Source organism: Eleutherodactylus coqui, chromosome 8, assembly GCF_035609145.1.
Source record: "Eleutherodactylus coqui strain aEleCoq1 chromosome 8, aEleCoq1.hap1, whole genome shotgun sequence".
Taxonomy (NCBI): Eukaryota; Metazoa; Chordata; class Amphibia; order Anura; family Eleutherodactylidae; genus Eleutherodactylus; species Eleutherodactylus coqui.
The window spans coordinates 86,673,373-86,695,864 of NC_089844.1; the positions used below are offsets into that span (position 1 = coordinate 86,673,373).

The following is a 22,492-nucleotide window of genomic DNA, read 5'->3' on the forward strand; positions in this document are numbered from 1 at the left end:
GAACTAGCGCTGTATGCCCTGGAGGTGCTTGCTTGTCCTGCGGCTAGCGTCTTGTCGGAGAGGGTGTTTAGTGCGGCTGGGGGAATCATCACAGATAAGCGTACCCGCCTGTCAACGGACAGTGCCGACAGGCTAACACTCATCAAGATGAACAAAGGCTGGATTTCGCCAGACTTCTCTTCTCCACCAGCGGACAGCAGCGATACGTAAGCAATACGTAGGCTGCACCCGCGGATGGAAGCTACGTTCTCTCTCACCATCCAAAACGGGGACATTTCTGCTTCATCAATCTGTGTCTAATATTCCTCCTCCTCCTCCTCCTGAAACCTCACGTAATCACGCTGAACAGGCAATTTTTCTTAGGGCCACAAGGCTCACTCAAATAATTTTTCTAAACAATTTTTAAAAGTTTCAATGCGCTTAAAAGCTTTGGAACTTTAACTTGAACCAATTTTTCGTTACACTGGGCTGCCTCCAGGCCTAGTTACCACTTAAGCCACATTAACCAAAGCGATTAATGGGTTTCACCTGCCCTCTTGGCTGGCCATGGCCAATTTTTGGGATGTACATTAGTACTGTTGATACAGCAATTTTTGTGGGCCCTCGCCTACAGTGTAATCAAATAAATTTTTAGCCCACCTGCATTCCAGCTGACGTTACCGCCGGTGGCTTCCTGGCACCCACCCAGGCTGTGGGTCCACAGGGAATTATAAATGCATCTGTTTCCACTTCTAAAGAACCCCAGTCTGAGTGGGGCATGCAGTGTGGGCCGAAGCCCACCTGTATTACGCACGACATTACTACCTCAGCTGTGTTGGGCAATGCAATGGGATATTTCTATGTACCGCCGGTGGCTTCCTGGCACCCACCCATGCTGTGGGTCCACAGGGAGTTTAACCTACATGTGTCCACTTCTAAAGAACCCCAGTCTGACTGGGGCATGCAGTGTGGGCCGAAGCCCACCTGTATTACGCACGACATTACTACCTCAGCTGTGTTGGGCAATGCAATGGGATATTTTTGTGTACCGCCGGTGGGTTCCAGGGAGCCACCCATGCTGTAGGTGCACACGGAGTGTAACCTACATGTGTCCACTTCTAAACAACCCCAGTCTGACTGGGGCATGCAGTGTGGGCCGAAAGCAGTGGTTTCTGACAAGCCCTGCAGAATGATTATCGGAGAAGGGCTTGGAATATAAGCCCTTCCCCGATAATCATAAAAAAGTGGTTAAAAAAATAATAAATAAGTTACTCACCTCTCCTGCTGTCAGCTGCGTCCTCCGGCTGGCTCCCCGACACTGCTACTGAGCTCTTTCAGCAGACGGGGATTTAAAAAACCCCGCCTCCTGAAAGGGCTGTACTGATTGGCTGAGGGCTCAGCCAATATCAGCTAGTGCTTAGCTATTGGCTGAGCGCTCAGCCAATGACAGATAGTCCTTAGCTATTCATTCATAAATAGCTAAGATATTGCTATTCATGAATGAATAGCTAAGAGCTATCTGCCATTGGCTGAGCGCTCAGCCAATAGCTAAGCAGTAGCTGCTATTGGCTGAGCCCTCAGCCAATCTGCACAGCCGATCCCATTGAAAGCAATAGGATAGCATGCCGCTGACTTCTGCCACAGCTGTGACAGCTGTCACAGCTGTGACAGAGGGTTCCTTCATCTTTGCGGTCCCTGCGGGGATGAAGGAAACTCCTGCCACAGCTGTGGCAGAAGTCCGCGGCATTCCCCATATCTTTTCAATGGGGCTAGCGCTGCTGCCGCTGACCCCATTGAAAAGACTGTCGCAGCGATATCGCTGTGATTTCTCGCACTGCTCTGCGAGAGTTTTCACTTACTCTCGCAGCGCAGTGGAGAAAAAAACGCTAGTGGGTGGGAGCCCTTGGAGTTATTCAGTTTGGAGATAAACAGCATAGAAGCGATCTAGTTAAAGAATACAGAATATATGTATGTATGGACAGTGCAGAACTCTAATCTTTCTACACATGGGCTTGTAATAATGACAATGCGGCAGTCACGGCACGCTACAGCCTACCTGTCACTGGAGCCGTGGTTGGACAGTGGTGTCACACTGCATGTCCACCATCTTTTTGGTCTCTGCCCATAGAGCTAGCACGCACGCCATTCTTCTATCCCCCACCAATCCCTTTGCACTTCCGGCTACATTAGGCATTCTTCCCTCATGGAGGATACCTAAGAAATTTTGTCTCCTCCTGCCATTTCTAACAAAGCCCTTAGTTGTGTATATTCTGGTTCAAATGCAAAAACACTATGGCGGTGGGTTGAAAACAATTTTTAAATGACACATTCTTTTTGATATGCAGAATGCATATCATTGCCTAGACAACACTTGTAATGATTTTACTGCAGATTCTACCCCTTGGTACCATGAGAAGAGACATTGTGGAACGTATTACGCAGGAGGAGAGTACAAGTGGCACACCTCCGAATGTGAATCCAAACTCCCTTATGCTTGTAAAAAGTACCTCACACCAAGACCCCATGACCTCTACAGTGAGTACTGGAAATTATAATTTATTCATGTCTTCTGCATTGTCTTGGGCTAAAGTTACATGGCATCTTCACTCCAGGGTTCCGTTGCAAGGCCCCATATCTGGATGTCAAAAAACATCATCCAGATGGAATGCTGGATGGTGCCATAGGTTGCAATTAGTAAAACGGAGACCAAAGCTACAGACTATAGTGTCCGTTCAGCAGCTTTCCACTTGATTCAGCCATTTTGGCTGGACACAATAGTGTAGTAGGTGAAAACACTATGTGAATGTAGCTACGTTTCGAGCTATTTCTATTTGGTAAGACTGAAAATGGTTGTATCAGAATCCCAAGTTATCCTCTACCCACAGGTTAAGGAATAACTTGCTGATCAGTGGGGTCTCACAACTAAAACCCCTAAAGGTCCCGAGAATGAGGGATTCCATATTCCTCTCTGCTTGTCACTGCGGGGTCGCTTAACCCCCCCACAGTTAGGTCTGAATGAATGGAGCACTGGTCGAGTATGTTTGGCTGCCCTCCATTTAAATGGGGCTGACAAAAATACTCAAGTGCTTGCCACTTGGCTATCTACAACGGTCCTATAGAAAATGAATGGAGTGGAAGGACACTTGTGCGACCAGCGCTCCATTCAGTCTTCTCACTGCAAGGTGTGCAGTAAGCCTGCAGTGATTAAAAGGAGAGAGGAGATATGAGACCACCCTTCTCAGGATCATGGGGGTTTCAGAGGTCGGACACCCAAACTATCAACAAGTTATCCCTTATCCTGTAGATTGGGAGTAATTTGTAATTCTACTAAAACCCCTTGAATTAGCAGGGTGGTTGTTGGGTGCTGATGAGCTACATGCTCCGGGTGTTGGCTGCCAGAGGTGGAATCAACAAGCTATTCTGGATTGCCAAAATATTTAGATATAGGGCTAGAGCAACAAGCAAAATCTTTGCCCCAAGGGAAGAAAAGCTTAGCTACACCTATAGTACTATAAGCAGCTATGAGAAACCTCTTACTTCCACTATGGGGGAAATTGGCTGTAGTTGGGCTATTTTCATATACATTATATGGTCAATAACATAGTAACATAGTATGTAAGGCTGAATGAAGACAATGTCCATCTAGTCCAGCCTGTCTATCCTCCTGTGTTGCTCCAGAGGAAGGCAAAAAACCCCAAGGGCAGAAACCAATTTAGCCCTTTTGGGGAAAAAATTCCTTCCCGACTCCCTAATAGCAATCAGACTGTTACCTGGATCAACCCCTAATAGTTCCTACCTGCCTGTATACCCGGATCGACAATTAACCTAAGACTTGTATCTTATAATGTCCTTCCTCTCCAGAAAGACATCAAGTCCCCTTTTAAACTCCTCTATGGATTTTGCCATCACCACTTCCTCCGGCAGAGAGTTCCACAGTCTAACTGCTCTTACAGTAAAGAATCCCCTTCTATGTTGGTGATGAAACCTACTTTCCTCTAATTGTAGCGGATGTCCTCTTGTTACCGTCGCGGTCCTGGGTGTAAACAGATCTTGGGAGAGATCCTTGTATTATCTCCTCATGTATTTATACATGGTAATTTGATCACCCCTTAGCCGTCTTTTTTCCAGGGTGAATAATCCCAATTTGGGTAGCCTCTCTGTGTATTCCAGTCCCTTCATTCCATGTATTAGTTTAGTTGCCCTTCTTTGAATCCCTTCAAGCACTGTGACATCTTTCCTGAGCACCGGTGACCAGAACTGTACGCAGTATTCCATGTGAGGCCTGACAAGTGCCTTATATAGTGGGAGGATAATGTTCTCGTCCTTCGCCCCTATACCTCTTTTACTGCACCCCAAGACTTTATTTGCCTTTGCAGCAGCTGACTGGCATTGGTTACTCCAGTTTAGTCTACAATCCACTAGTACCCCCAGATCCTTTTCCATATCACTTTTCCCTAGTGGTACCCCATTAAGTGAATATTGGTGACATCCGTTTCTCCTGCCCATGTGCATAGTCTTACATTTTTCAACATTGAACTTCATTTGCCATTTTCTGCCCAAGCCCCCAGCTTATCCAGGTCTGTTTGTAGCCGCACATTGTCCTCCGTTGCATTAATTATATTGTATAATTTTGTGTCATCTGCAAATATTGATATTTTGCTGTGCAGCCCCTCTATCAGGTCATTGATAAATATGTTGAACAGAGTGGGGCCTAATACTGAACCCTGTGGCACCCCGCTAGCGACTGTGGTCCAATCAGAGTACGAACCATTTACTACCACCCTCTGCTTTCTATCTCTGAGCCAATTTTTTACCCATTTACACACGTTTTCGCCCAGTCCGAGCTGCCTCATTTTGTATATTAGCCTATTATGTGGCACGGTGTCAAAGGCTTTAGAGAAGTCCAGATATACGAGATCAATAGATTCTCCCTGGTCCAGCTTAGAGCTTACTTCATCGTAGAAACTGATCAGATTTGTCTGACATGAGCGACCCTTCATGAATCCATGCTGGTGAGGAGTTATTCCCTTGTTCTCCTTGAGGTACTCATCGATGGCATCTCTCAGAATACCCTCGAAAATTTTTCCCGTTACTGAAGTGAGACTTACTGGCCTGTAGTTACCAGGCTCACTTTTGCTCCCTTTTTTGTAAATTGGAACCACGTTGGCAATGCGCCAATCCAATGGTACTACACCGGTCTTGATAGTGTCTAGAAATATTAGATATAGCGGCCTAGCTATCTCGTCACTTAGTTCCCTTAGTATCCTTGGGTGTAATCCATCTGGGCCCGGCGATTTATCAATTTTAGTCTTCTTTAGTCGCTTCCGCACCTCCTTCTGCGTTAGGTATGAGATATTTTGTGATGGGTTCATTTTATTCCCCTGCATCTCGTGTGGCATTTCCTTTTCGTTTGTGAATACACTTGAGAAGAAACTGTTTAGTAGATTTGCTTTCCCTCCGTCATCATCAATGATCTCTCCTGCATTATTTTTTAAAGGGCCAGTGCTCTCCCTGCAAATCCTTTTGCTGTTAATATAGTTGAAAAATAGCTTCGGGTTGTTTTTGCTGTCTTTGGCGATCAGTCTTTCTGCTTCCTCCTTGGCAGTTTTGATCTTATCTTTGCATATTTTGTTTTTTTCCCTGTACGATTTTAGCGCTTCTTCGCTGCCTTCTTGCTTTAGTAGTTTGAACGCTTTCTTTTTTTCGTTTATTGCCCCTCTTACCGTCTTGTCGAGCCACATTGGTTTCCTTTTAGTTGAGTTTCTTTTATTTTTAAAGGGAATGAACTGCTCACATGAGGTGATTAGGATCCTTTTAAACTTTTCCCATTTGTCCTCTGTACCGTCATTTTTGAGGATGTTGTCCCAATTAATGTTACTGATAGTAGTTCTAAGCTGATCAAATTTTGCTTTACTAAAGTTTAGTTTCTTTGTCGCTCCTTGATAAGGCTTCCTATTGATTGACAGCTGGAAGTTGATTGTGGTCACTGTTCCCCAAGTGTCCCTCAACCTGAACCCCCTTTATACATTCCGGTTTGTTAGTTAGTACTAGGTCCAGAATGGCCCTCCCTCTCGTTGGTTCCTGCACAAGTTGGTTCAGGTAATTATCTTTAATTACTCTCAAGAACTTATCACCCCTGTGAGATTTGCAGGTTTCGTTTTCCCATGTTATATCTGGATAATTAAAATTGTCATTATGTGATAGATAAACTTAATAGTAACACTCATACTAACCTGAATTTGATGTAATCTTTGTATTTCATGACTTGTACACAAGAGAACTGGAAGTACCAAACACAAAGTAGTGGTAAACTCCAAAAGGAAGAGTTCAGCTGGTCGGAGGCATCTGCTGCCTGTCACCGCAATGGAGGGGAATTAATGAGCGTGAACTCACTGGCAGATGCAGAATTTCTAGTTGATCTTCTTGATCATGGTGAGGATTTAAAGGATCTCTTATCTTTATGTGCATATTGTTGCGGAATACGTCGGTGCTATACAATTATGTGCTGCATATCCATCTCAGTGGGGCTTGCATTGTAATTGCTCTACACATAGTATCGGACACCAAGTCAAATCCATTAGGCAGGCCTGGCCTTAGAACCAATGGTGACCGATGCAAACTCTCTAATTGGTTCCACCTTTAGGCCTCCTTCCCACGAACGGATTTACGCCGCGTAAATTCGCGGCAAAAATCCGCTGCGTTGCACCTTGCTATTAGGTTCTATTGAACCTAATAGCACAATGCTCACGATGCGTAATTCCACCGCGGAATTACGCACCGCGATTTCTCCCGTCCTCACCCGCAGCATGCTCTATTTGCTGCGGGTGAGGACGGGCTGTACGCGCTGACGGCTTCCATTGCAGTCAATGGAAGCCGTCCGTTCACGCTATCTCCCGCTGTAACCAGCGGGAGATAACGTGAAAAAACGCTTCCCCGCCTACCGCCGCAGCGTCATTTGACGCGGCCGGCGCGTCACGTGACACTGCCGGCCGTGTCACGTGACGCGGTGGGCGTGTCACACGACGCGACGGCGGTGGGCGGGGAAGCGTCTACACGCTATCGTCCGCTGGTAAGTATAGGGGCTCTGGGGGGCGCCGTGACGGGCTTCACAGCGTAATATTACGCGGCGGAGCCCGTCACGCTCGTGGGAAGGAGGCCTTAGGGCGCCCACCCACTGGCGTTTTTTTTTTCCTGCGAAATTCGCAGCATTTTTTTTCTCCTGTGGGTCTATGGGACTTGTAATGTTAAAATCGCGATCGCGCAAAATCGCAATTTACCGCGATTTTGCGCGATCGCGATTTTAACATTACAAGTCCCATAGACCCCTGCAGAAAAAAAATGCTGCGAATTTCGCAGGGAAAAAAAAACGCCAGTGGGTGGGCGCCCTTAGGATGTATCATATAGTGCCTAAATTATACAATACAGTCGACAAACAGTAATGCTACAAAGTATACAAATAGCCGTGCCAGAGAGTTACCTAATACCCAACTGACAAATCAATCAGCCAGAGAATGAAGTTACTTTCTGTTCAGCTGCCTTTCCAAATGTGGGTTTAAGGATTGAAAGCTCTAAGGGCCCAGGCCAGTGCTGCCCCCTTCATTAATGATAGGAGATGCACCCTATGTACACTTTTCACACCACTAAAACTGGCCCTGCCATTGAGTCACTATCATTTTATCTTCTCTGCGTCTCATGCACACAGCGTGAAGTGACGGTGGGAGATACGTTGCGCAATAAGTTGACATTGCAGCTGTATAACACCAAAACCACTTCCTGCATAGTTCCTATTAATTAGAACTGGTAGAGCTTTAGGCGTCATATAATTGCTGCACCAACTGTACCGCACAAGATGCCGATTACAACTCCTATCATCACTTCAGAGAATATGAAATGACCGATTCTTTAAAAAATGTGAAATCCAAGAGAGAAAAATTGGACAGTTGTAAAATATATAACAATTCTGTAGTGGTACAATCAATGGGACCACCACCAATCCTGACAGCATTCTAGCTTTAGTCAAGTTTGCTGTAGGAGGGAGTGTGGTGTCACCCCATTGAAATGAAAGTAAATTATGGAGCCTGCAGAGTACCTTCACTCTATGGGGGAAGAATGTGCATGTACTGTCTGTTCTCCAGCTGCAAATGGGACTAAAATTAGCCTGTCCTTGGAAATGTACAGGTTCTAGCAGTAAGACCCCAATAATTATTGGGGTTATTGATTATAATCAATGTTTTATGAATCTCCCGTTTTGCCAGCAACAAAAGTCCCAAACTTGTCCTCTTCCATAAAACCCTTATAGTGTTCTGTACTGTACACTACCACTAATGGCTTCCATGGTGATTCTTACCCAACTTTCTACAACTCTGAAATAGCACAGAAATCTTCATTGTTAGATGGTGTTTGGACATGTGCATTTGTGCATTGTGGAGTAGAATGAGCTTTTCCCCAGTAGCATTGTTTTCAGTAAATTTGGTTTCATAAATGGCATCTGATAGAGCGTTCCACCATTTTATTTGATGAAGACTTTACATAAATACCCTCAGTATACCAACATGTATTTAACCAGCAGTATATCTGGTCACACTAATATCCACACTAAACGAACCTAGAAAAAAAACAACTCGGCCCCGGCGTCCCACATACAAAAATGCTTGAGTCTCCCATTGTAGTCAATGGGGTTCGTTACTAGAGTAGAGTTCTCGAATTTTACGAAAAGCTCAACTCGAATAACGCGGACCCGAGCATTTGGGTGCTCGCTCATCTCTAGTTGTGACCCAAGCCCTTACATTCCCCAGTAGAGATGAGCGAGCACCAAAATGCTCGGGTGCTCGTTACTCGAGTCGAACTTCCCGCGATGCTCGAGGGTTCGTTTTGAGTAACGAACCCCATTGAAGTCAATGGGCGACCCGAGCATTTTTGTATATTGCCGATGCTCGCTAAGGTTTTCATTTGTGAAAATCTGGGAAATTCAAGAAAGTGATGGGAACGACACAGAAACGGATAGGGCAGGCGAGGGGCTACATGTTGGGCTGCATCTCAAGTTCCCAGGTCCCACTATTAAGCCACAATAGCGGCAAGAGTGCCCCCCCCAACAATTTTTACTTCTGAAAAACCCTCATTGGCAAGGCATACCTTAGCTAAGCACCACACTACCTCCAACAAAGCACAATCACTGCCTGCATGACACTCCGCTGCCACTTCACCTGGGTAACATGCTGCCCAACCACCCATTTCAGTAATAGTAGCAGTCAAGACAGGCCCCAGTAACAATTCCAAAGCAACAGTATAGGGGGAGCACAGTATTAGTTCTATTTCAGTAGTAGTTGCATTCTAGACAGGCCCCACTAACATATCACTAGCAGCAGTATAGGGGGAGCACAGTATTAGTTCCATTTCAGTAGTAGTAGTAGCAGTCTGGACAGGCCCCAGTAACATATCACTAGCAGCAGTATAAGGGGAGCACAGTATTAGTTCCATTTCAGTAGTAGTAGCAGTCTAGACAGGCCCCAGTAACATATCACTAGCAGCAGTATAGGGGGAGCACAGTATTAGTTCCATTTCAGTAGTAGTAGCAGTCTAGACAGGCCCCAGTTACATTTATGTAGCAAAAGTGTAGGCCAACCCCACACACCTTGCTGTACCATGAGTGCAGGCGAAGCGCATAAAAATTACGAGGATTACACTGTAGGCAAAGGCCCCAAAAAATTGGTTTACCAACAGTACTAATGTACCTCAGAAAAATTGCCCATGCCCAACCAAGAGGGCAGGTGAAACCCATTAATCTCTTAATCTGTACTGTGGCTTAATTTGTAACTAGGCCTGGAGGCAGCTCAGTTAAAATAAAAATTGGTTCAGGTGCAAGTTTCAACGCTTTAATGAGAATTGAAACGTATAAACATTGTTTACAAAAGTAATATGACTGAGCCTTGTGGGCCTAAGAAAAATTGCCCGTTCGGCGTGATTACGTCAGGTTTCGGGAGGAGGAGCAGGAGGAGGATGAATAGAATACACAGATTAATGAAGCAAAAAGGTCCCCATTTTTTATGGTGATAGAGAACGATGCTTCCATCCGCGGGTGCAGCCTACGTATTGTTTAGGTACCGCTGCTGTCTGCTGGTGGAGAAGAGAAGTCAGGGGAAATTCAGGCTTTGTTCATCTTTATGAGTGTAAGCCTGTCGGCACTGTCGGTTGACAGGCGTGTACGCTTATCCGTGATGATTCCCCCAGCCGCACTAAACACCCTCTCTGACCAGACGCTAGCCGCAGGGCAAGCAAGCACCTCCAGGGCATACAGCGCGAGTTCAGGCCATGTGTCCAGCTTCGACACCCAGTAGTTGTACGGAGCAGAGGCGTCACAGAGGACGGTGGTGCGATCGGCTACGTACTCCCTCACCATCCTTTTACAGTGCTCCCGCCGACTCAGCCTTGACTGGGGAGTGGTGACACAGTCTTGCTGGGGAGCCATAAAGCTGGCAAAGGCCTTGGAGAGTGTTCCCCTGCCAGCGCTGTACATGCTGCCTGATCTCCGCGCCTCCCCTGCTATCTGGCCCTTGGAACTGCGCCTTCTGCCACTAGCGATGTCGGATGGGAATTTTACCATCAGTTTGTCCGCCAGGGTCCTGTGGTATAGCATCACTCTCGAACCCCTTTCCTCTTCGGGTATGAGAGTGGAAAGGTTCTCCTTATACCGTGGGTCGAGCAGTGTGTACACCCAGTAATCCATAGTGGCCAGAATGCGTGTAATGCGTGGGTCACGAGAAAGGCATCCTAACATGAAGTCAGCCATGTGTGCCAGGGTACCTGTACGCAACACATGGCTATCCTCACTAGGAAGATCACTTGCAGGATCCTCCTCCTCCTCCTCAGGCCATACACGCTGAAAGGATGACAGGCAAGCAGCATGGGTACTCTCAGCAGTGGGCCCAGCTGTCTCTTCCCCCTCCTCCTCCTCTTCCAAAACGCGCTGAGATCTAGACAGGAAGGTGCTCTGACTATCCAGCGACATACTTTCTTCCCCCGCCTCCATTTCCAAGCGCAAACCGTCTGCCTTTATGCTTTGCAGGGAACTTCTCAAGAGGCATAGCAGAGGAATGGTGACGCTAATGATTGCAGCATCGCCGCTCACCATCTGGGTAGACTCCTCAAAGTTTCCAAGGACCTGGCAGATGTTTGCCAACCAGGCCCACTCTTCTGCAAAGAATTGAGGAGGCTGACTCCCACTACGCCACCCATGTTGGAGTTGGTATTCCACTATAGCTGTACGCTGCTCATAGAGCCTGGCCAACATGTGGAGCGTAGAGTTCCACCGTGTGGGCACATCGCACAGCAGTCGGTGCACTGGCAGGCTAAACTGATGTTGCAGGGTCCGCAGGGTGGCAGCGTCCATGTTGGACTTGCGGAAAAGTGCGCTGAGCCGGCGCACCTTTCCGAGCAGGTCGGACATGCATGGGTAGCTTTTCAGAAACCACTGAACCACCAAATTAAAGACGTGGGCCAGGCATGGCACGTGCGTGAGGCTGCCGAGCTGCAGAGCTGCCACCAGGTTACGGCCGTTGTCACACACGACCATGCCCGGTTGGAGGCTCAGCGGCAAAAGCCAGCGGTTGGTCTGCCCTGTCAGACCCTGCAGCAGTTCGTGGGCCGTGTGCCTCTTCTCTCCTAAGCAGAGTAGTTTCAGCACGGCCTGCTGACGCTTGGCCACCGCTGTGCTGCCACGCCACGTGACACCGACTGCTGACAACGTGCTGCTGCTGACACATCTTGATTGCGAGACAGAGGTTGCTTAGGAGGAGGAGGAGGGTGGTTTAGTGGAGGAAGCATACACCGCCGCAGATACCAGCACCGAGCTGGAGCCCGCAATTCTGGGGGTGGGTAGGACGTGAGTGGTCCCAGGCTCTGACTCTGTCCCAGCCTCCACTAAATTCACCCAATGTGCCGTCAGGGAGATACAGTGGCCCTGCCCGCCTGTGCTTGTCCACGTGTCCGTTAAGTGGACCTTGGCAATAACCGCGTTGGTGAGGGCACGTACAATGTTGCGGGAGACGTGGTCGTGCAGGGCTGGGACGGCACATCGGGAAAAGTAGTGGCGACTGGGAACCGAGTAGTGCAGGGCCGCCGCCATCATGTTTTTGAAAGCCTCTGTTTCCACAAGCCTATATGGCAGCATCAATTTGGCTATGTGCATGTTTAACGCTTGAGCGTGCCAGTGCGTGGCGGCGTACTTGCGCTTGAGCTCAAACAGTTGCGCTAGCAACGGCTGGACGCTGCGCTGAGAGACATTGCTGGATGGGGCCGAGGACAGCGGAGGTGAGCGTGTGGGTGCAGGCCGGGAGACGGTCATGCCTGTGTCCTGAGAGGGGGGTTGGATCTCAGTGGCTGGTTGGGGCACAGGGGGATAGGCAGTGGTGCAAACCGGAGGCGGTGAGCGGCCTTCGTCCCACCTTGTGGGGTGTTTGGCCATCATATGCCTGCGCATGCTGGTGGTGGTGGCTCCCCGGCTGATCTTGGCGCGACACACCTTGCACACCACAGTTCGTTGGTCGTCTGCACGCTCAGTGAAAAACTGCCACACCTTTGAGCACCTCGGCCTCTGCAGGGTGGCATGGCGTGAGAGGGCGCTTTGCGAAACAGTTGGTGGATTATTCGGTCTGGCCCTGCCTCTACCCCTGGCCACCGCATTGCCTCTTCCAACCTGCCCTGCTGCTGCACTTGCCTCCCCCTCTGAAGACCTGTCCTCAGTAGGCTTAGCTAACCAGATGGGGTCAGTCACCTCATCGTCCAGCTGCTCTTCCTCCGAATCCTCTGTGCGCTCCTCCCTCGGACTTACTGAAATTACTACTACCTCACTGATAGACAACTTTGTCTCATCGTCATCGTCCTCCTCACCCACTGAAAGCTCTTGAGACAGTTGCCGGAAGTCCCCAGCCTCATCCCCCGGACCCCGGGAACTTTCCAAAGGTTGGGCATCGGTCACGACAAACTCCTCCGGTGGGAGAGGAACCATTGCTGCCCAATCTGGGCAGGGGCCCGAGAACAGTTCCTGGGAGTCTGCCTGCTCCTCAGAATGTGTCATTTTCATGGAGTGAGGAGGCTGGGAGGAAGGAGGAGCAGCAGCCAGAGGATTCAGAGTTGCAGCTGTGGACGGCGTAGAAGACTGTGTGGTCGATAGATTGCTGGATGCACTTTCTGCCATCCACGACAGGACCTGCTCACACTGCTCATTTTCTAATAAAGGTCTACCGCGTGGACCCATTAATTGTGAGATGAATCTGGGGACCCCAGAAACTTGCCTCTCTCCTAATCCCGCAGCAGTCGGCTGCGATACACCTGGACCAGGAGCTCGGCCTGTGCCCACACCCTGACTTGGGCCTCCGCGTCCTCGCCCCCGTCCACGTCCTCTAGGCCTACCCCTACCTTTCAGCATGGTGTATTACGAGTAGAGCAGAAACAGAACGCTGTAATTAAATGTGCCGCTTATTGGCCTGTGGTTGGAGGCTGACTTCGCTTACGGAACGCACAGCAGAGCCAGGAAACAATTATGCGCAAGGCTGCGTATTAATCACCGACTACTCCCCCCAGCAGAGACGCAGTAAACTGAAGACAGTCACAGGCAGGCCAAATATAGTATTTTTCCCCACTTTTTGGGAAAAAGTCCACTGCCTCTGATATACACTGTATTTGGATTTCCCTGTTGGAGGATGACTGTGGTTACTGAAAGCCCAGTGCAGCCAGAAAACAATTATGCGCAAGACTGGGTATTAATCACCGACTACTCCCCCCAGCAGACACGCAGTAAACTGAAGACAGTCACAGGCAGGCCAAATATAGTATTTTTTTCCACTTTTTGGGAAAAAGCCCACTGCCTCTGATATACACTGCATTTCGATTTCCCTGTTGGAGGATGACTGTGGTTACTGAAAGCCCAGTGCAGCCAGGAAACAATTATGAGCAAGGCTGCGTATTAATCACCGACTACTTCCCCCAGCAGAGACGCGTGGACCCATTAATTGTGAGATGAATCTGGGGACCCCAGAAACTTGCCTCTCTCCTAATCCCGCAGCAGTCGGCTGCGATACACCTGGACCAGGAGCTCGGCCTGTGCCCACACCCTGACTTGGGCCTCCGCGTCCTCGCCCCCGTCCACGTCCTCTAGGCCTACCCCTACCCCTCAGCATGGTGTATTACGAGTAGAGCAGAAACAGAACGCTGTAATTAAATGTGCCGCTTATTGGCCTGTGGTTGGAGGCTGACTTCGCTTACGGAACGCACAGCAGAGCCAGGAAACAATTATGCGCAAGGCTGGGTATTAATCACCGACTACTCCCCCCAGCAGACACGCAGTAAACTGAAGACAGTCACAGGCAGGCCAAATATAGTATTTTTTTCCACTTTTTTGTAAAAAGCCCACTGCCTCTGATATACACTGTATTTGGATTTCCCTGTTGGAGGATGACTGTGGTTACTGAAAGCCCAGTGCACCCAGGAAACAATTATGCGCAAGGCTACGTATTCATCACCGACTACTCCCCCCAGCAGAGACGCAGTAAACTGAAGACAGTCACAGGCAGGCCAAATATAGTATTTTTTCCCACTTTTGGGGAAAAAGTCCACTGCCTCTGATATACACTGTATTTGGATTTCCCTGTTGGAGGATGACTGTGGTTACTGAAAGCCCAGTGCAGCCAGGAAACAATTATGCGCAAGGCTGCGTATTAATCACCGACTACTTCCCCCAGCAGAGACGCAGTAAACTGAAGACAGTCACAGGCAGGCCAAATATAGTATTTTTTTCCACTTTTTTGTAAAAAGCCCACTGCCTCTGATATACACTGTATTTGGATTTCCCTGTTGGAGGATGACTGTGGTTACTGAAAGCCCAGTGCAGCCAGGAAACAATTATGCGCAAGGCTGCGTATTAATCACCGACTACTCCCCCCAGCAGAGACGCAGTAAACTGAAGACAGTCACAGGCAGGCCAAATATAGTATTTTTTCCCACTTTTTGGGAAATAGTCCACTGCCTCTGATATACACTGTATTTGGATTTCCCTGTTGGAGGATGACTGTGGTTACTGAAAGCCCAGTGCAGCCAGGAAACAATTATGCGCAAGGCTGCGTATTAATCACCGACTACTTCCCCCAGCAGAGACGCAGTAAACTGAAGACAGTCACAGGCAGGCCAAATATAGTATTTTTTTCCACTTTTTGGTAAAAAGCCCACTGCCTCTGATATACACTGTATTTGGATTTCCCTGTTGGAGGATGACTGTGGTTACTGAAAGCCCAGTGCAGCCAGGAAACAATTATGCGCAAGGCTGCGTATTAATCACCGACTACTCCCCCCAGCAGAGATGCAGTAAACTGAAGACAGTCACAGGCAGGCCAAATATAGTATTTTTTCCCACTTTTTGGGAAAAAGTCCACTGCCTCTGATATACACTGTATTTGGATTTCCCTGTTGGAGGATGACTGTGGTTACTGAAAGCCCAGTGCAGCCAGGAAACAATTATGCGCAAGGCTGCGTATTAATCACCGACTACTCCCCCCAGCAGAGACGCAGTAAACTGAAGACAGTCACAGGCAGGCCAAATATAGTATTTTTTTCCACTTTTTGGGAAAAAGCCCACTGCCTATATAGCCAGTATACCTCTTTCCCTGCCTCACCAGTACTGCCACTATACTCTGTAAAATGACTGCAGACTGAGGACGCTATGGTCTGCACGCCCGATATACAAAAAAAAAATTGTGCAACACTGCTAAAAGCAGCCTCAACAGTACTGCACACGGTCAGATGTGGCCCTAAGAAGGACCGTTGGGGTTCTTGAAGACGAATATAACACCTAACACTCTCCCTATAGCAGCTACAGCAAGACAGCACTTTCCCTGATCTCTCTCTCCGTGCATCTGTGGCGAGCCGTGGGCGGGGCAGATTTAAATACTCAGGTGTCATCTGATCTCCCCAGCCACTCACTGCAGGGGGGTGGGATAGGGCTGGAATGTCACAGAAGGAAGTTGTAATGCCTTCCCTGTGTTTCTATTGGCCAGGAAAGCGCGCAAATTTCTCAGGGAAGGAAATGTAATGGAGTCGAGCACCGCGTGGTGCTCGTCTCGAGTAACGAGCATCTCGAACACCCTAATACTTGAACGAGTATCAAGCTCGGACGAGTACGCTTGCTCATCTCTATTCCCCAGCATACTCTCCATTTTATTACTCTGGCTATTTAATTGTTCTTACTCTGCACGGTAAGCAGATCTTATGCTCAATTTTTCACTTTATTCCAGAAAACGTAAGTGAAGCCTGGATTGGAATGCGCTCTACGTTTAGCGATTCTGTAGAGTTTCAATGGTCGGATGGTTCAGCGGTGACCTTGACCAGTTGGCAGAGACATGAACCCAACATCAACCTCGAGGACAGTAACCTGTGCGTGTCGGCACAAAGGACTGTAAGAGGCTTTCTTTTTGTTTGCATTTAGTAAACTGTGTTAGTATACTCTATGTAAGCGCTTGACATTTTTCAATAGATTTGTATTGTATCTCATATTTGATTTCACACATTTTGCACCGGTACCGCTGGCTACTGAGCATTTATAATAAGCCAATACACTGAATGCTACTTCATTAGTGGTAGCCCATTGGACTTCCTTTGCCCTTCAGACCCGCAGCAGTTTTTTGGGGCATAGATTCCACTAGGCATTGAAATCATCTGCAGACAGGAAGCTTCTTGCTCTTTCTGTACATTAGGTGGAGGTGCTGACATGTACCGTACAGCCGACAGGATCCCAACTTTTGTGGAACTGGGGCTGTATATAATTATAGTCCATCTATGGAAGGAAGAGTTGTACGTTAAAACACATTAACTGGTACACCAAGGTTGTATTTGGTTGCCATGATGCTTGGCATCCTCCTCTGACCCCTTTAGTTTGATGTTTGCATGCACAGGATCCCAATTCGCTGGATGTGTTTCCTAGATCACACCAGAAAACCCCACAAGGTTGGCAGTGAAATCCTGGCCCCGGCTAGTCTAGCACTGATGATCAGGCCTCAATGAAAGTCTTTCTGATGGCTGGATTTCCGTATTCTAATGTGGATTCACACTGAATCTAATCCATAAAAAACTTGTCACATGATTTTATGCTGCACACCCGGGTCACAGGTCTAATTTCCAGACAGGGAAGCTCCAGCCATGAAAGGGTCTGGGTCTATAATAAAGTGTCCGTTCAGTGTAGTGCTTTGTAGAAATCACTTTTCAGCTTGTGCTTCACTCTGTGGGCAGCTACATCTGTAACAACTTGTGTTACAGATGTAGCAATCGTTAAAAGAATGCTACATTCTGATAACTGCCATGTCCTACAATGCTGTAAATCGAGTTATAACACGTTAATTATGAAGCTAATGTTTGCTATATCTGTACAAAGTAAATAACTCAGGATAACACCACTGTTAATTTGTAATGGGTGCAGCTCAGCCTCTTCTCCCTCCTCCCTATACATTGACCTCTCTACAAGTCACTGAGCATGCTCACAACCCTCTCCCATATATGTCAATGATGCATTTGCTGTGAAGCATTTAGGTTGAACTTTCCTAGAACGGTCATCTGCAATCGTGTTTCCAAGGGGGGTAAAACTAGGGGTCGCAGTAATTCTGTAAATTTACTATGTCTCTTGTGACCAGTTGTTGCCATGTAACCCCAGTCTAAAAGGGGTCTCCATTATTAACAATGCCTTCTAAGATTTATGCTCCTTTCTCAGATAAGTTGGAATGGAATATGATTCCTTGACACCAGAGAGACCTTTTCCCCAATGAAATCAATAAACATCTGTGCCATATTGTAATAGCAATGGGTCAAATTCCAGTCCCAGCTCCCAAGAGCTTTACGGCATGCAGTTTTCAGTTTTATCTAAAAGAGGAGGGGGAAGCCCAAGAAAGACTATGAGAAAGCTGGAAAAGCAGCAATATGGACCTCATTAGAGATCTGACAGAGCTGCTCTTCCATGTTTCATTGAGTTGGAATCAGCAAGTCTACCTCTATGTCAGACCAAGCAGCGACGTGGACATACAGGGTTAGTAGTCGGCATTCTGGGAAGGTGGTTGTTGAAATAGCTGTAATCAGGGCTGGTTTTAGAGAAAGCATGGCCCTAGGCAAAATTACAGATGGGGCCCCAAATACTGCATTACTGCATAAACACCACAGTGCTATTCTGGAGGAGGCGCGCAGAGCACTGCAGTGCTGAACTCTAGTACTTCCAGGGGTGATGGTAGGGTTTTACTAAAAGTATAGCAATGTACATTTCAAGTTCTCTAATTATTAACTCCATACTGTGATTACATATTACCATACAGTAATATTACCTCCATACTGTTTTTGAACAAAGCACTCTATATAATGACCAATATTACCGCCACACCAAGCCCACCCCTCGTACCACTACATAGTGAGTATTATCAAAGCTTGGGGGAACAGGGGGATGGAAGAGAAGAGCAATCAGCTTGATGAACTGAAATAAAAACCTAAAAGGGGTTGTGATATGAGGCAGAGCTCCTTTAACCCCTTCCCTCCCCATGACGTAAGGAGCGCGCTCCCTCTGTGAAGTTGCTGGGCTCTCACGATATATAATCGCAGAGAGCCTGGCCTGTTGCCATGGCAACAGGACGCCAGGTACCGGCGTCCTGTATTGCCAGTGCCTGGGATCGCTGTATAAGCAATAAGGCATGGCAGGACAGAAGTCCTGCCATGCCTTATCACAGCGATCATCAGTGGTGTGCTTTAAGTCCCTCAGAGGGACATAGATGGTGTAAAAAAAATAATAAAAATGTTAAAGAAAAGAAAATGTAAGAAAAATGTTAAAAAGAAGGAAAAAAAATAAAAAAAAACCTTTTTATGCTTTTTCTCATATTAGCATAAAAAAGGTAACAAAAATTAATTAAATGGCACATATTTGGTATCGACGCATCCGTAACGACGTGTACAATAAGTTGAAAATGCTTTTTATTCAGTACAGCAAAAAGCGTTTTAAAAAAAACTGAAAAAAACAGACAAAATGCTCATTTTTAGCATTTTGTCTCCCAAAAGTGATCAAAAAAGCCGTATATTCCCTAAAATGACACCAATAAAAACTACAGCTCGTCTTGCAAAAAATAAGCATTCACAGAGCTCCGTGCATAGAAAAATAAAAAAAAGTTACAGGACTTTGAATGCAGTGATTTAGAAAAAAAAAAAAAGATTTCCAAAAATAGGGTTTTTATTGCAGAAAAGTGGAAAATCCTTAAAAAAAATAAGAATTTTGGTATTGTTGTAACTGTACCGACCCGTAGAAAAAATGTATTGTATCATTAATGCTGCATGATTAACGCTGTCAAAAAAAAATCTATGCATCACCCAGCACAAATATCACCTGGCACCCCTGGCAAACAGTGGATTATGAATGAAGGGACCGTAGCCAGCCAGAGATTCCCCCTGAAATTTATTGGAGCGCTTATATACTTTTCACACCCATTGACATCTCATGATAAAATGTGTTAGGCTGTAACCCTTTCACTGCTCCTCGCACAGCAGTGAAGACAATATGGAGTAACTTTTTCAATGTAAACATTCCATGACCTCTGAGTCCTGTAGCAGGTATAGCACATATAGGGGAGGGGACATTACACACTTAGCCCACTGAGGGATTTTCAACAGACAACAGCAGAGCCTTCTGTAATGACAGGAAGAAGGCAGCGCATTGTCATTTGTAAGTTCATGTTCCTGCTAAGCTTCCCCATAACTTATGGGTCTCCCAACTGCAACTCCTACTGCTATGTCACTGCTCAGGGAGGGTGCCACAACCTGTCTGTACACTTGCACATTGGCAAATACAGTCAGTGCGTCCCAACCTGTGCTGGCCCTGGCTGCAATGTGTGTGTAATATATACATATATCTTATTTTGATTTAGGATGGCAACTGGAAAGTGAGACCTTGCAGCAAAAAACTCTTCTCAGTTTGTGAGCCTTCTAGTATACCTCAGAGAATCGACGATTTTGATGGTACCAATGAGCCGTGTGCAGAGGTAAATTAGAAAAAGTAAGCAGCTATCTAAAGCTGTATTCCCATTGCAGGAATCCTATTTCATTGTCTTTAAAATTACAAAACAATGGACTCACCCATATGATGTTTATTTCTAAAATGCTCCATTCTCCAGGTATTGCAGATATCGATTCCTCTGCCCTCTGGTTGTTTACTGCTCATTGCTAGGCAAACAGACTACCTCTTCTATATGGAAAGAAATAGCAGAGCACAATGGTAGCTGGTGGCCGGGCTGAAAGCTACAGCATATGCACTCCTTTAATTTAAATCTGATGGCTGGGATTTCAGAAGTATGCAAGCGCTGGCCTCCTCTTTTTTTTCATAGAGCAGTAAACAACCAGAAGACACAGGAATCAATATCTGCGAAATATGCAGAACGGAGCATTTTGGAAAAAAAACATCTTATGGGTGAGTGCATTGGCTTGTAATTTCAAACACAATGAAATAGATTTTCCAAAATGGGAATATCCCTTTAAGATGCAAGTCCCATCTGATAACAATGCTTTAGATCTATATTTTGACTTATTTCACAATATAACCGGAACTTGTCTTACTTTGATTCATTCTAATGTTTATTTCCCCAGATACTTGATTGCAAAGTGTGGCATGTTTCTGCTGTTTAGAAGTAAACATTCTTTTTTGTTAATCCAGCCCACAAGTGCAGACCACACTACCATAAGGCTGGCTTCACCCACAGTCCCTTTTTGCAAAAATGCCATTTTTTGTATGTTGACGTAGTGGCCTATTTTATTTTTATTTTTTAATAGAAAACAATTCTGAGTCCAGATGTTTGCTTTAGGTCAACAGTAAAATATAAAAAGCCCCACAAACCTAGTAGGTCAACACTGCAGGTAGAGAAATATCAAACATGTTGCAGACACTGCACTTTTTTGTGCCATTTTTTTTCACTTGTTTCACATTTCTTAGATCAGTAGTATTTTTCCCCAATTACAACGGGCTGTAGGTCTGCTGTTTTTGCTTCTGGTGTTTCTGCATGTAAAAAACGTGTACCCGCTTTAAGGCTGGGGTCACACAGGGCGGATTTGCCGCGGTTTTGCCGCGGATTGCCGTTGCATATCCGCACTGCGGCAAAACCGCTGCGTTTGCAGTGCAGTGCAGCACAAATGATTTGCCAAAAAGCTGTTCTCACAGTGCAGATTTTTTCCGCACAGCCGCAGTGTGGAAATGCAACTGCGGCGCGGTTTTAAAAGATGCAGCATGTTCATTCTACTGTCTTTTCCGTAGTGCTTTTTTGTCCATAGACCTCTATGGACGCAGTCAAATCCGCACCAAATACGCGGCAAGAAGTAAAAAAGTGCTGCGGAAAAAACCGCTTGCGCATCTTTCCGCACAAAAATCCGCAGAAAAATCCGCAAGCCCAAATTAACCTTTGAAGCGGTTTTGCTGCAGAAGCAGCTCTTCTGCGGCAAAACCGCAACGGAAAAACCGCGGCAAAACCCTGTGTGACCCCAGTCTAAAAACAATCACTGACTTTTTCATAACGTGCATCAAAAATGCCAAAGTAGTAGATGTATAGGAAGCCTTATGGCAGTCAGAGCGTCTCCATTAATACAGTTCCCTCAATTAAAGTGGTTGTACCAAGATTACAAGTTATTCCCTGTCCACAGGATAGGGGATAACTTGCTGATTGGTGGGGGTCTCATTGCTAAGACCCCACTGATTCAGAGAATCGGGGTCCTGTGTCCCCAGTCCTCCTCACTATGGGCTTACTGCACCCCTTGCAGCAGGGAAGGAGACTGAATGGAACGGTGGGCTTCCAAACGCACTAAGGCTCCATTCACTTTCAAAGGAACTGCCGAGATAGCCAAGTGGCAGCCCCATTGGAACAAATGGAGTACTGACTGCGCATGCTCGGCCAGCACTCCATTCATTGGGACGTCACTGCAGGGGAAGAAGCGATTCCGCAGTGACAGGCAAAGTGGAACATGGGAGTCCTGTTCTCAAGATTAGCTGGAGTCTCAGTGCTGAGACCCCCACAATCAGCAAGTTATACCCTATACTGCGGATAGGGGATAACGTGTAATCTAGGTACAACCCCTTTAACAGCACCATAGAGCTCCACCCTATAAACACTGCCAACAGATGAATATCAAACATTGGCAAAAAATGCCCTATATAAAAATAGTGCCAGTAAATAGGCTCTCAATAAACAGTTCCAGAATTGTACCAATCTGTTACTATTAACTACTTTATGGAGTTACAAAACTCTGCGGTGTTTAATTTGAGAATATTTCTGTTCAGGCATTAGAGCCCATTCAGGCGGCCATACTTTTGGTCCATATGATGCCCATGTATTCTACAGACCGCACGTGGCCCCTTTATAGCCCATGAGGCTATTCACATAGGTGTTTTTCCCAGAACGACCAATGGTCCATGTGAGAAATATCACTGCATGTCAGATTTTTTCACGGACGAGATTAGGGGATGCAGTGA

At 46.7% G+C, this 22,492-nt stretch overlaps 1 protein-coding gene across 2 annotated transcripts in view; it reads left to right on the top strand.

The window, feature by feature from the left end:
• Positions 1 to 22,492, top strand: part of PLA2R1 (phospholipase A2 receptor 1) — an 86,623-nt gene that overhangs the window by 7,980 nt on the left and 56,151 nt on the right. The window contains exons 2-5 of one of the 2 annotated variants that reach the window (XM_066575955.1): positions 2,371 to 2,514; positions 6,256 to 6,411; positions 16,260 to 16,420; positions 19,908 to 20,021. In XM_066575955.1, the coding sequence (XP_066432052.1) occupies positions 2,371 to 2,514; positions 6,256 to 6,411; positions 16,260 to 16,420; positions 19,908 to 20,021 (575 nt within the window). Of the gene's footprint in view, positions 1 to 2,370; positions 2,515 to 6,255; positions 6,412 to 16,259; positions 16,421 to 17,947; positions 18,038 to 19,907; positions 20,022 to 22,492 lie in introns of those variants that run through there. The other variant, XM_066575957.1, reaches the window with a different exon arrangement.